At 35.5% G+C, this 14,335-nt stretch overlaps 1 protein-coding gene across 3 annotated transcripts in view; it reads right to left on the reverse strand.

Annotated features, from left to right (window-relative positions):
• SATB1 (SATB homeobox 1) overlaps positions 1–14,335 on the reverse strand; it is a 90,637-nt gene that overhangs the window by 47,463 nt on the left and 28,839 nt on the right. For all 3 annotated transcript variants that reach the window (XM_025377832.1, XM_025377833.1, XM_025377830.1), the window contains exon 6: positions 1,594–1,705. In XM_025377832.1, the coding sequence (XP_025233617.1) occupies positions 1,594–1,705 (112 nt within the window). The remainder of the gene's footprint in view (positions 1–1,593; positions 1,706–14,335) is intronic.

Here is a 14,335-nt window from a genome sequence, read left to right on the forward strand (position 1 = left end):
CTTTTTAGAATAAAGCAAGTGATTTATTGTATATCAAGCCAGCATACCCAGTGTTGCTAAGATCCAAATGTTTTTCTTCAGGAAGCTATGGCCATCACCAGATGCTAAAGACAATCTTGCAGGGAATCGTTCTGGTACAATGGTGATGCTGTCATGATTTTGCAATTTATTCCCACCTACCCAGGATGAATGCTTCTCCCTTGGCTAGGTTCCTCATATGGATTGGCTGAGCATCATCTCTAAGTGTGTAAATGCTTTTCTGTACGAGGAGGAGACTGGTTCGATGCTCTTGGCTGGAAGGGCTGAGCATGAAGCTGTACATAAACAGGAGTTTCCAAATTGTACACAGACTTCCCATGTATAGACTCTAGTTTGATTTTAATCATCAATTCTCTTTTCATTAAATATGGAGGTTTTACATTTAGAGGAACTTTATCATAGTGCTATAGCTCCTGATACATGCAAAATATAACTAAGAATTGGGAAGAAACCTTCAGTTTCTACCAGTGATATCAGCCCAAGTGGGCCATTCACAGAGAGTAGTAATTCAAGCAATTATTCCAAAAATGATGCATTGTCTTCATTACAGCCTTAAGCTATAAAAGGCAAAGAATCCATTTTGGTAGACGAATGGTTTTTCTTCAAATATTAAGAGCTAAAACATGCTCAAAATTTGGGTTTCTTATTGCTTAAAAAATTTTTAGAAAAAAAGTTATTAAATGAATGTAAAGAAATAAACAGAAATAGATTTAAAACAGGACATAATGCCCATTCCTGTATTATTTTAAAATGTATGTTTTGGAGGGTACAAGTAGGTGAAAGAGAATATTAATAAAAATTAAAACATTAACCTTAATCACAGTGTTTGCTTTTGTGAACATTAACAAACTCAACAGGGAGAAAATGCCATCATCTAAATGCTTAGGTACCATACACAACTTTTATCTGTCATTTTACACTGCAGATAATTTTAGTGTACTTCTTGCATAACAAATATTCACCTAAAGTTATGTGTTAAGATAGAATGCTCTCTTGGAATTAAAAGTTTAGAAATGATGCAATAATTGCTCTGGTATGAATGGGAAAGCAGTATACTTATCAAAGTGCCCATCCATGGGGGCTGGGGAGTTAGAGCTATAAAAATCACTTGATCTCTATTGTGGAAACTATAAATATAGTTTAAGAAGTTTAATTTCCTTAAAAATTGGGTGTAAAAGTAGGGACTTTCTCATTCAACCAGACAAAAACAAAAAACCTAAAAGCATGACTTATCACTGAAAGAAATCACAGCTAATATTAGCTATTCAAGGCCTGGTTAGGTCTTCACTGAGATGTTAAAAAATGACAGCTCCCCTCCTAACGCCTCGATTTTCTGCATGTCTGACAACCAAGTCAGTTTGGCTGATTTAAACACAAACATTTATTGAATTTAATTATCTCATTATACTCATACCCACTTCCCACCCCCAAAGAAACATTCTAAATTGATCTCTAATTGGGCAATCAAAAGACCTGGCTTTAGATGTGACTTTGATAAACCCCCAAATGACACGTAATGGTATGTAGCCACTGCTGCAACGTTTTTTTGCTTACCCATCATATCTTTTGTCTTCTTGAAATGTTTGTACCACCTTCCAAATTCTTGACATTTTGCTGCTGAGACATTTGCATAGTAAGTACTGTTCACAATGGAAGAAATCATACTCTGCATGAAGAAGGGGGGAGAACATTTGTAATACACAGCGGCACAAGATGGAACACAGAAATGATCTCAATTGTGGCAACTGTATTTTTTTTAATCAACTGAGTACCAATACATTTTGGTTTCTCACTTTAGCCTAAAGCTTTGACTTCTTAAAATTCATTAAGTAGATCATCAAATGCTTATTTAAGTAGAAAGCAACAGCCCACTGAGACCAGTATAGAGCTATCAAACCCACAGACTTTGCTTTAGCATTTACTGAATCTCCATCAATGTCATCCATTCCTAGGCTGTCAAACTTCCACTGGTCCCAGTAAATCCAAACACATGAAGATGACTTTATAATTGTGATTCATAAATATATGTGACTTTGTGATTTTTTGACTGGACTCTACATCCTTTCTACTCAAAGTATAGACCAGGGACCAGCAATATGGGCATCACTTGGAAGCTTGTTAGAAATGCAGAATCTTGGGCCCTACCCCAGACCAGTGCACTCAGCACCTGCATTTTACCAAAGTCCCCAGGGGATTCGCACGTATATTAAAATTTGAGAAACAGCACTTGCGCTTTCCAGTCTATTACTTGGATTCAAAGTGGAGGTGCATTAACACTGATCAAAGGTTAACTGATCGTATTTGAGAAGAAACAAACTATTCACAGAGATCCTTTATCAAGAGAAAAACATTCTGCAATCTTATTACTGGCTTCATGAATAGTAAAGCTTAAGTTCTGAATTTCAAACTGATTATAAAAATTTTAAATTTATACATTTCATGCTTCTCAATTTCTCAAGGATACCACAAAACCATGACCTACTGTGACTTTTCTTTATCCTGCTTTTAATAAATGCCCTGAAAACAGTGTCAGCTCTTTAACACACAAAAATGAAGAAAGACATGATTTTAATCTATTACTAAGTAGGGGTTTTTTTAAAAAATGAAGAAAAACATGATTTTATTACTAGGAGGATTTAAAAAAAAATCTTTTTCAATCTTCCCAGCAAATTTTGGTTATGTTAATTTCAAGGACTAAATTCATCGTCCATTTTAACCCGTTACCCATATTCTCTAGTAACAGCTAACTTAACTCCCTACCGAGTCTTAGGAGTAAGATTTTGCAGCACCAATCTATCACTCAACCCTATTTGCAGAAACAGAACTCACATTTTAGACATCAGTTGGTCTATTGTGAAACAGTTTATAGAAGGCAGCACTGTTCAAAAGGCAGTGAGCAACTAGAAAAGCCAGTTTGGGGAAAAAAGTATTTTTACATAATTATCTTCTTTAAGTTACCTCTAATGTAAAGCTCTTTCAGTTATTATTCATTCTCCTGACATCCACCATCAGTGTTAATTCTGTAGCATGCACACATTTCCGGAATATGTAAATTTGGGGGATCTCTAAAGAACTTCCAGTGAAGGATAAGCTGGAGTCGCATTATTTATGTAAAACACAGCTATCTTTCCTAAGAGGCACTGTGATATCTTTTTTTTTTTTTTGACACTTTCTACTTTATAGTCATTTTCACATTTTATATCTCTAAAAAGACATTCTTAATGTGTTCATGATGCTCTGCCATTAATCCAATAGCTTGCAATTTCACTAAGAGCCTCCCACAGTCCACAGTGTAAAAAGACACTTAACAAAGTTGCCAAAACCAGAGCCAGAAGATTACCTGATCTGTCAGCTTCAATCTCACTTACTCTCTTGTAATAAGGGATCAATAAAGTCAGACACTAATAAAAACTATTGAGATCGCTGATGGATAATGGTGATTCTTCTGCAAATGGATGACAGTTATGTTCTTCCACTCTGGTCCAATTTTTTAAAAAATTATTACTCTTTATCTAGATATTCTGGCAGTTTCTTAAATGTTAACATAATAATACACATAAGTTTTAGACGTGGTTTATGTTTTACTTTTTAGAAGTGTATAGAATATCCAAATTTTGCTGAGGTTTTTGAAAAACATCCAGTCTACTTCAGTTTGCCAACAGTTCTATATATGAAATTTGCTCTTTGCTGCACACCTACTATATGCCTGGCTGGTACTAAGGATGCAAAGATGGCAGAGGCATCTGCCTACAAAGATGAGGCACCTGTCATCCAAAGATGGCAGACAGCCTCTGCCTACAAGAAGTTTACTATCCATTAAGAACACAGATATGTAAATAGATCATCTCAATTTAATGTGATTTGTATATCAACAGTGGAAAATGTAAGGGATGATGGAAGGAAGAAGAATCCATGGTGTGTGTGTGAAAAAATGTCTTAAATATTATAAAACTAGACCCTATATGTAATAGTGCTATACAGTTTATTATTATCCATACATGGAAAATAATATCCATATATGCATCATCGTCAAAACTTCCCCCTACCCTACTTAACCCTAAATTGGCAGGTTCTGGGCTTAAGTGCTTTTCTGTCACATGGTGTATGCTTAGGAAACTCTGATTAATGTAAATAATAGCCTAAGCAAGACTTAAATCAAAAAGCTAATTCACAACTAATAATGCATGACAAAGCAACTTTTTGGATTCCCTATCTTTCTGTGCTTTTGAGTGACTAGGAAATATTTCCTAATTCAGGCAACTTGGAGTCATGTCTGATTTTATTGGACAATATGAAATAATCTGTCCAATTAGATTGCTCATATAGTCACTTCATGAGGAGGATGTGTGGGCGTGTCTGTGTGTGTGTTTCAGGTGGTAAAATTCCTACTAAAGGCTTAGGCATAGCATTGGAATAGACCAGTCAGCCGGTTTCAATGGCAGGAAAGAGACTGCAGAATTTTGTGGTGCACATGGCATTTGAAAAATCATATTCAATAGTGTAATCTTAAATTTAGAATATCAGGAAAAAAACACCTATTGTTTTGATAACAGAAATAAAAGAAAGTCATGATTGGTAATATTTTCCTAGGTGGTGGGACGTACAGATAGTAGGCCAAGTTCCACATCAGAAAGGCTTGGGACTCTTGCGTCACTTAAAAGGAGATACTGGTTTAAAAAGACTGCACTAAGCTGTGAGTTCACACAGGTCTGGGGCACCATATTATTTTCTAGCTCAATGCCTGGCACATAATAAAATAAACACTAAATGTTCATCTGACAAAACAGAATAGAAATAAACACACATTCAAGTGAGGATGTGTCACACACTGGTAGCATGACCTTGGGTCAAACAGTTGACCATTCCATCACAACTTCCCATGCTAAATGGGAATGGTAATAGCATATACCTCATGGAGTTGTTCTGAGAATCCATCCATTCAGGCATTTTAAAAATTCATTTAGCATATACTTATATTCTACCATGTGCCAAGCACTGGGCAACTCGCTAGGAAAATGACTTGAAGAGACATACTATCTGCCCTTGGACAGACAATAAATAATAGATGTGATACAATTAGCACAGAGCCTATAACATATTATGTATAAACTGAAGAGATATTAATTACTATGACAACCCTCTGCCTCCTCCTCATCACTGGGCTTTCATTATATGATCACATTTCACATCAGGTGACTATGCTTTAAATATCAATGGAGTATCAGATAAAAGTTTCAAATGATACACAGTATTTTGAGTCTTTTTAATGTAGAATAAAGTATACTGATTAAATTATTAAGTTCCAAGTTGGGTCAAGGAATAGTAAGGGAGAACACCAAAGGGAAATATTTCATTTCTTCTCATACTCCAATTTGGTGGTGTTTTCTGAAGCTGGCCTATATCTGGTAGAAAGCATCAAGAAGGAATACCACTCCTCTGGCTTGGATGCATGACCCATGACCTCTTCCATCGCTAGCTAACAGCTGCTCATCCTTCAGGATACATCCTGGGCATCCTTGCTTCCACGAGGCCTTTCCTAACTTCCCAAACCTCCTGCACTAGAGCACTCATCCTGCTGTTTATTTTGCACTGGACTGTGGGCCTTAGGTCTCATCTCAATACATTCTGGATTCATCAGAGGGCTGGACACAAACTAGGTGATCAATGAAAAGAGTTACTGAAACAAGCCACCAGAAATCCTCTTCCCCTTTTTTCTTCCCCTTAAAGGTCAAAGATAATGGCAGCTTAACTGTGACACGAATCTTTCAAATCCATCGCTTTGGCTGTCGTGATAGAAATCATAGTTTCAAGAACCTTTGTTCACTAATTTGCAAGAGATCCCTTCCCAGGTTTTTCAAAATACATCCACACAGATGTCTCGGAAGTTGCAGTGCTCGGTGGTTATGTTATTCCAGTTCTCTCTCAGTGTCTATTTATATGAGCTATCCAAAGCACTTTGAAAAAGACACAACTTGTATGGCAAGTTTCCTATTCAGTGGCTGGTCTGTATAAAACATCAATGTTCACAGAATAAAATAAACCAACCGACAAAACTCAGTCGGTTGAAATCCCAAGTTCAAATGCTACACGGTGTACCAACCAATAAACAGGCCACAGTTTCCAGTGTTGGGAAATACAATTTCAAAGTCGGCAGAAATTGGCTGTGGGTCTCATAACCCCAGTGTGACACAATATTCTCGTCCTAGGAGCCAAGTTGTAAGCTTTTCTAAGATCCATAAAGCACATGTCTACTCCCTATGAGGAGCTTCGGTTCTTTCTGAGAGTCTGCTGAAGTTCCGATCTGAAAGAATGCCATCTTCACAGAAACCCCAGTACTCTAGAATGATACCATCTGCCACAGGCTGAGCTTCCTTTTCAGCCAAATACATTATTTATAACCTTTCTAATTGTGAAAAGGTAAGGGTGGAATTTTTCTAAAGCCTAACTTAAAGATAGATAGAACATTCTGAACCTTTGCTCTAAAATACTCTAGCTCTTTCAAATTTGAAAAACAAAAACCACAAGGAATCGGTTGAGGTTACATAATTTTTCAAAAAATTATATTCTTTTAAACCCCTGCTACAATATCATATGTACTGTAGTTATATATTTTTAACACGTTTAAAAAATGAAGGAAGATTGTTTTATTTTTTTACTTGTTCATCTTAGTAGCCAACGAAGGAGTTTTGAGAGAGGTGAGCCCTTCTCAAAAAAAGATTCATCAGCTGGGGAAAGGCAGTGATCTGATTACCCTTAAAATTGCTTTGTTGTGCCTTTAACAACAACCAAAAAAAACCACCCCAAAACAATGCTAATCAGGTTATTCAATCATTTAAACCAAAACTGTTCATGCTTTTCTGCCAAATCAACCAACCACAGCAAAATCTGTTATCTCTGATTGCTCAGCTTCCAGTCAAAAAACAGTTAACCCCCACTATACCAAAAGTTTTCCAAAATACCCTCAGAGCTCTGCATGCTCATAGAAAATAAAGAGAAAACCATGTCAGCTTTAAAGGGTAATTGGAGTGCTGTACCGTATTTGCATATTACAATATACCCTAATAAACTAAACAGCCTGTACAGGAAGCCAGCAGCTTCCTAGTATGACATATGATCTACATACTTGCTTTTTGTGCACTACTTTAAAAAAAAAAAAAAAAAACACCCAGGACTGTGATATCATGATCAAAACTTACCAAGGACTAGCTGATGGCTTAGCTGAGGTGGAGAGGAGGTAGCAAAAGCATCTACAAAATGGTGGTTCACCCATGTTTAAAGCTTTCAGGCTCCATCAGCAGAGAGGGCAAGGGCTACAACATCTTATTTACACAATTATCTAAATACGATTAAACAGCTGATGGACAAATATTAAACTGGAAAATGTATAGTCATTTTAGCTTAATGTAATCCTCTTTCTGTAAACACCCAAGATGATTTTTTTCAACCAGAACAGTCCTGACATCTCATAAGCCTAAGGGTGAATAGCAAGAGATTGTTTTTGATAGTTATAAATATTCAAAAGACATGCAGACCATCTGCTTTCATAATACAGGTAAAGCAAGACTGAAATGGTGACTGCTGTATAAAAATGATTCTTTTAACAAAGTCTTCCTCTCCTTGAAAACTATAAAGACAGATGTCAAAAACTGTTTACACAGAGCAATCAGGAGCGTGCAAAATGTAATATTCCTTTTACACACAGTGCTTGCTAAAGAGATTTTTTTTTCTTTTTCTTCCCATCTGTGTGTTGCAACACATTTCTACAAGTTAAAAACATTTTTTTCAAACAGAGATCTCATGAATACCCAAAAACATGCTATCTGGTTTCTGAATGCTAATTAATTTCAACTAAGGAATCTGAATATCTTTTTTCTGTAGGAAGGAATGTATGTTTTGAATTGGAATACTCTAGAGAGACAGCAAGTGAAATAATCTTGCACAGGTTTTATTCTATAAGGAGAATTTCATGGTTCTACCTTGTTTATAATACGTATCTGTTATGTCCGTGCTTTAAATGAAAGCACATCATTCCTAATGTCTTTGGCACAAAGTCTAAAATAATTGTTTTCTGAAATAAATGGCTGCACAATGCAAAATGTGTCTTTAAAAAACCTTTAACTTCTCAGTCTGTGCATGGTGATGTGTAAAGCCCTATAGTTAATTTTCAGGGATGGAACACTAATCTTGACAGTAACCTTTTAATGTATTGTATTAATGGCGCAAAGGCATTAAGCACCTTTTTGTAATTTTCAATAAAATGAGCATTTACTGAACACTCTGTCAAACTACTGGCTTTTATTATTTTATATTTTTATTTTTTGAGACGTGCAACTTCATACATTCTAATCTCCCACCCTTTTGTGCATGTCCTGACTACCTATGGCCTGATTTTTTACAGCAGCTTTTTATCTGGCCGTGGAAAATTCAAAGGTCAAACTTTAACTTCACATCAACTCCACATTCAAATACAATTTTCACAGGAATTCTTCGTAAATGAGGTTTTCTTTTAATCTCAAAGGACACCAAATACTACAAACAAGCTCCAAGAGGCATCGTATGAGATATGATATACTGACAAGAAATGAATTTGTTGAAAATTAACAGGTAGCTCCCATCTGGTATTTTGGGGGTGGGAAGGACGGGAAATGGGCTTCAGTTTATGAGAGCGAATGGCAGGATTTCTAAGTGTAATATTCTGTTTGTGCTTGTTAGCTTCTGTTTCCCAAATCTTTCCCTCTGGATCCTCTATTGCTTTTTAAGCTATTCTCTTGGGAGATACAACTGGGGCATATTTGGAATCTCAATTTGTTGAGAAGAGACTAATCACTTCTAAATTTTACTTAAACTCCAGTTGTCATAGTTATGGCTCTTGCCATCTTGATCAATCCTAGTGCCTGAAAATGGCATTTTCATACAAAGTAACCCTGGCACATTGCTAAAATTGGAAACTCAGTACAAAGCTCCAAAGGAATACAAAAGGAAGCACAAAGAGAACACATCCAATTCTATTTTAATTTTCCTACTATATTTCCTAAAGATGGAAATGTGATCATATCAAAGCACAGAAATTTTATTGATTTAAATACTCGATTCATAACTTTTAAAGAAAATGTTGGTTCACAGTTTACATGGCTCTTCCCATAAAGTAACTTATATAATGCCCAGATAATATGTTCTGACCAGATTCTCTATTCTGCCCTTTTGTATAAGTACCTAGCTAGACCTTTCTTATCACACTGAAACCTTACTCAAATCAAATGAATATATTGGTAAATAGCTTAAACTATAAAATATTTTTAAAAGGTATATTAAGTGCATGTAATATTCCAAATTAACTGCACACAGGAGCTGTAACAGGAAGGGAACTGAACTAGATAATCTCCAACGTCTCCTCTTAACAGCTCTAAAAGTCTATGAAATCTGTATGTCTTCTCAAACACAGGGACTAAAGAAGATTCAATTGTAACGCACATTATTCATTCTCAGGTACTCACTGTGCAAATGTCTCCAACTAGAGTCTTATTTTTTAGGAAGGTTACGGCCCCACTGATATCCTGCTTATGACTACTTAAAATATACTCATTATTAAGTTAAATATTATGTTATATCCAAATAGAATTTTCACAAGTTTTTCATTAGATAAATATGAATCCAAAGAGTTTTATTTGATTTTATTGCAAAAACTGTTTCCTGATTCTGAATCTTAGGCACTACAGTATACCAATGTACCCATTTGAGAAATCTCTTTCTCTGATGTCCTTGTGTGGTTAAATCACTCATCCTCTCTAGAGATTAAAATGTCTAGTACCTGTACTTAGAAATAGAAGAAAAAAAGATACCAAATTCATGTTAAGTTCCAGAGGTCCTAAATGGAACCTTTTTTAAAAAACAAACAAACAAACAAACAAAAAAACCTTAAACCACAGAGCGAAAACAAGAACTAAAGTACTTCGAGCAATTCATTTTCCAAAAGTAAATATTAGAATTAGGTTCTGTAACTCTTCACAGGAGACTTTATATTACCTCTTTGCATTCCTTCTGTACGTGAGCATATTAGATTTTTAAGCCATACTGCCTAAAAATTGGGGGTAAAATATCTCCTGGCTTTTAGCTATTTATGGGGTCACAGAACTAACTTTGGAAATTACATAAAACCTATGAAAGCTGTCCCCCGTGCATTCCCAAAACTGGCTTATAATCTCAGGGTCTGCATAAAACCTTAGAGCAGATTGTGGGGTCCATGGACCCCACTCAGATCTGATCCAAGACTTCACAGATGACTGAGGGCTAAACCACAGCTTTGATTTCTGTGTTTTATTCATCGTTGTTAGCTTTCAGATAAGACTTCCCATGTCTACCAGATAAATATAAACCAATGTCACCTCTGGATTAGATCATAAAGAAAAATCAAATTAATCTGGCTTCATCTCAATCAATATTATGAAAATCCTTCACAGTATAGGAAAATGCCATCCTCTGGTAATCGTCTCATTAGAAGTTATGGTGAAATGAGAAAAATGTGTTGGAATGGGTTGTAAATCATATAATAAAGAGCTCCATCCATCACTAAACATGTGTTTTCCAGGCTGAGCTGGTGATCATGCTTAGAAGGTGGACAAACCAAGTCCCTAAGACCCATTATGGAATGGCTGAACAGTTATCTACACTTGCAGCTCTCTCTAAATTCAGGTGACTCTAAACCTTTACACAGATGACTTTAAAACACTGTATGTTGATAGCCTTAAATGGAGTCTCTTAGGCCAAATGTAGACTTTAGAACACAACTGAGGAATGGACATTGTAAGCGAACATGGGGTGATACTGTTAACATTTCCGTACTGGCAATGTCAGCATCTTTGTAAATTATCTGACTGTTATTGAAAATTTCCCATTTTACTCGAATATGAGAAGAAAATAAACAAATAAAAATAACAGTAAAGAAGTGTGGGTCTCAAATATAATGCAACTGAGACAAAATGAAAATTATTAGCCAGGCGGAAATACATGTACCATTGTGGAAGAAAAATTTAAAAATTAAAAAATGCTGCATATGTTTTTAAAGCTTGTTCTTAACTGTGATGTATAATTAGGTCCTTTTAAGCATTCAGACCTCTGAGTTCCCTGTAACTCCAAGGCTACTGTTGTGCTTACAAACGTGTAAGTTTAGTACACATATTCATGAACATTATCAAACATATAAAAGCATGAGACAGCTTGGAATGTCAGTAGGTTTTCTTAAGAGAAAAATTCAGAAGTGATTTGTTCTTTGTTAGGTAAAAATACAGAATTAAGTATAACAGAAAAATATTTCATGAGATAGGATACTGTAGATAAAAGTATCTATAGAGTACTATTAATACAACCACTGATGTGCTATATTGGTTTATGAAATAAACATCTGCAAATCCTACAAGGTTAAGTCTGACAAATATTCCCGAGTTCCTACTGTGTGTCCGGATCTATGACAGTGATGAATACAACTTAGTTCCTTTGGGACAGTCAATTACAGTGCACACAGACAGCCTAGCTAGTCCACAGACTATTTCAGAACAATGTGGAAAATGTTACGATGGGCACATAAGGAGAGGACAGAACCTTGGGTGCTGGGAGTACAGGCGAGGTTAGTTAATGGAAAAGATACTGGCAAAAGCTCACCTCTTGATAACGGTCCCATCTTTATTCTACTTGACATTGTCTAGTCTAGGGTATCATATCTGCTAAACTTCCAAATCGATTTATTTAAAGTACAAGCTTCAGTCTTCCACTTCCATTTTAAAATACATCATAACTTTATAATGATTGCAAGTGTTCCTTAACGTTGAGTTTGAGTTATAATATAGTCCTTTAATTTTTTCACAAATGAAAAGTATTTGGTTGTTTTCACTAAAAATGAAGATTGCGCCAAAATCTTCCATGTAGCCAGAGAGTTACTTAGACCATGTGGCATGTGCAAGTGGGATTTCAAACTCTCAATGCCCACATTTTAGAAAAACAACTAGTTATGGCACACTTTAGGACTGAAAACTGTTCTAAATGTTTTCTAAGTACCAGCTCATTTAATTCTCAAAACAAGACTGAGAAATTGGTACTATTATCTTCCTACTTTACAGATGAGAAAATTGAGTCATGGAGTCAGCTGCCCAAGCTCATATAGCTGGCCACAACAGAACGCACATTCCTGATTCCTACAATGCTGGGAGCTAATTAAAGGGATGCTAGAGAGCAATGACAAACAAAAACACACAAAAAGTAACAGAATGAAGTTGTTGAAGAAACGCCATTACTCTAAAGAAATAGTCCCATTAAAAAGTAAAAAGAAAACTAGATCAAGCTGTGTCATATGTTATCATAACCCAGGAGTTTCAACACAGAGAAGAGTCTCATTGCGACACTTCACAAAGTTAATACTTGTTACATTTCTGAACTGCCTTGGAACAAATACCAGGTGGACAGTAAAATGGGACAAGCCTGAGACGGTGGTATCCAGTAATGAAGTATCATGTCTTGTTATTCAGATAAGAATGTGATCTCAAATAGTGCTAGCAATTAAAAACTTTACTCTTTTCTTAACTTCCAACCTATCAACTGGTTTGCATCTTCAACCTGAGTCAACTAAATTAGATTAGCATTTCTATGGGAAAATATTACAATAGAAAATAATCAATTTTTTTTTAAGAGAGAAAGATGATGATGAAAGAGAACAAAGTTTCAGAGTAAGAATGAGAGAAAAAGACTGCTAAAGAAGTCAGCGAGCCATGTTCTCCGCCATGAGGAATTCTGCAACCTTATGAACTGTCCATGGTGAAACTCCAGCACCCCATAAGACTGCATATTAGAACACAATGCAATCTTATATTTCTGTAGCGCCCTTCAAGCAAGCATCCCAGGGTGCTTTACAATCATTATGAGTTAAAATTAAAACTGAAGCACACACAATTCCTAATAGAATCATTTAAAAAATGCTAAACAGAACAAATAACTTTTAAGTCTAGATTTAAAAGTCCCAACAGCCAGAGCGTTCCTTGCTTCAATTGGCAATGAGCTGCAGAACCAGGGCTGAGGCTCTCCTCTGTTATGTTAAAGGCTCTCTTATGTTTTTTATACTCAGAGCACGTTATAATCAAGCAGTTTCCAACGAAAGACGGGGAAATTGAGTTCGTGTATCTGTTTGTTTTGATTATCTGGATTTTTTTTTTTTTTTTTGGAGTGGTGGGTTGTTTATCAGTTTGCCCAAATCTGGCATGAAATGAAGCAGATCTATAAAGCAAATCCAGATAGAGCCCAATTTGAAGTTTCAGTAGTAATTGAGGAAAAAAGATGTCTAAAATATACGCTAAAACTAGTTCTGTTTTAGCAAGAAAATCAGTTTGGTTAGCATGATTTGCCTAAGCTGTTTTTTAAAACCATTAGAAAATAGCATTTAATAGGCTTTCTCTCAGGCCATGTCTACTCCTAAGCCTTGGGAGTATTTATTATTCTAAGCATCAGACAAAAAAAGAGGAAAAATACTCTCATGATATGGTAATTTTCCTTGCATTAGTGATTTTGAGGTCAAAGGAAACCTGTTCAGATCTGAAACAAGGCACAGGTAAAAAATCTATTAAGTGAAAATAAAGTAGTTACACATTGTTAAGCACTCTCTAAATTGGCATGGCTTAAACTCTTTTATGTTTTACTATTGTGAAAAGATAGTGGCTATAAAATATTTGAGATCAATCCATTTTAAGTTAGATGCTTTATTAAGTTTGGCTTTTTTGATTAATATATCTGAAAGGTTACAGAGAGCTAACATCAAGCTACAATAAAATCCTTACGTATCTAAGTCATCTAAAAATGAGCCTGATATATTAGATTCAAAAAGGAAAACTTGCAATTTGGAGGACAATTCTGTTGTAGATTATACATATTATAATATTAACACAGAGCAGACATCTCACTAAGTTGAAAAAGGAACTAGAATGATGTCATGACTGGTTCAAAAGACGAGGCAAAAAAATTATTTGACATAAGTTTTGCAATTCACACAACTACCCATATAAGACAGGCTTACCATCTCCTTTATGGATCCCACCATTACAGTAATACAATTGCTGAAAAGTGGTCATAATACCCAATTAGTATCAAGTACTTTAGTGCCTGGCAAGGCAGACATTTATAATCTGAGATTCCCATGGTCAGTAGGGTAAAAACTAAGGAAAGTTTTGTAATTTTAAAAAGGAAAGAAGATTCTCTGTAGAGCTTTTCTTCAAAATATATGATGTTTTAACATAAGATAATTTTATACTGGGAAGGGGCA

This window comes from Theropithecus gelada, chromosome 2, assembly GCF_003255815.1.
Source record: "Theropithecus gelada isolate Dixy chromosome 2, Tgel_1.0, whole genome shotgun sequence".
NCBI lineage: Eukaryota > Metazoa > Chordata > Mammalia > Primates > Cercopithecidae > Theropithecus > Theropithecus gelada.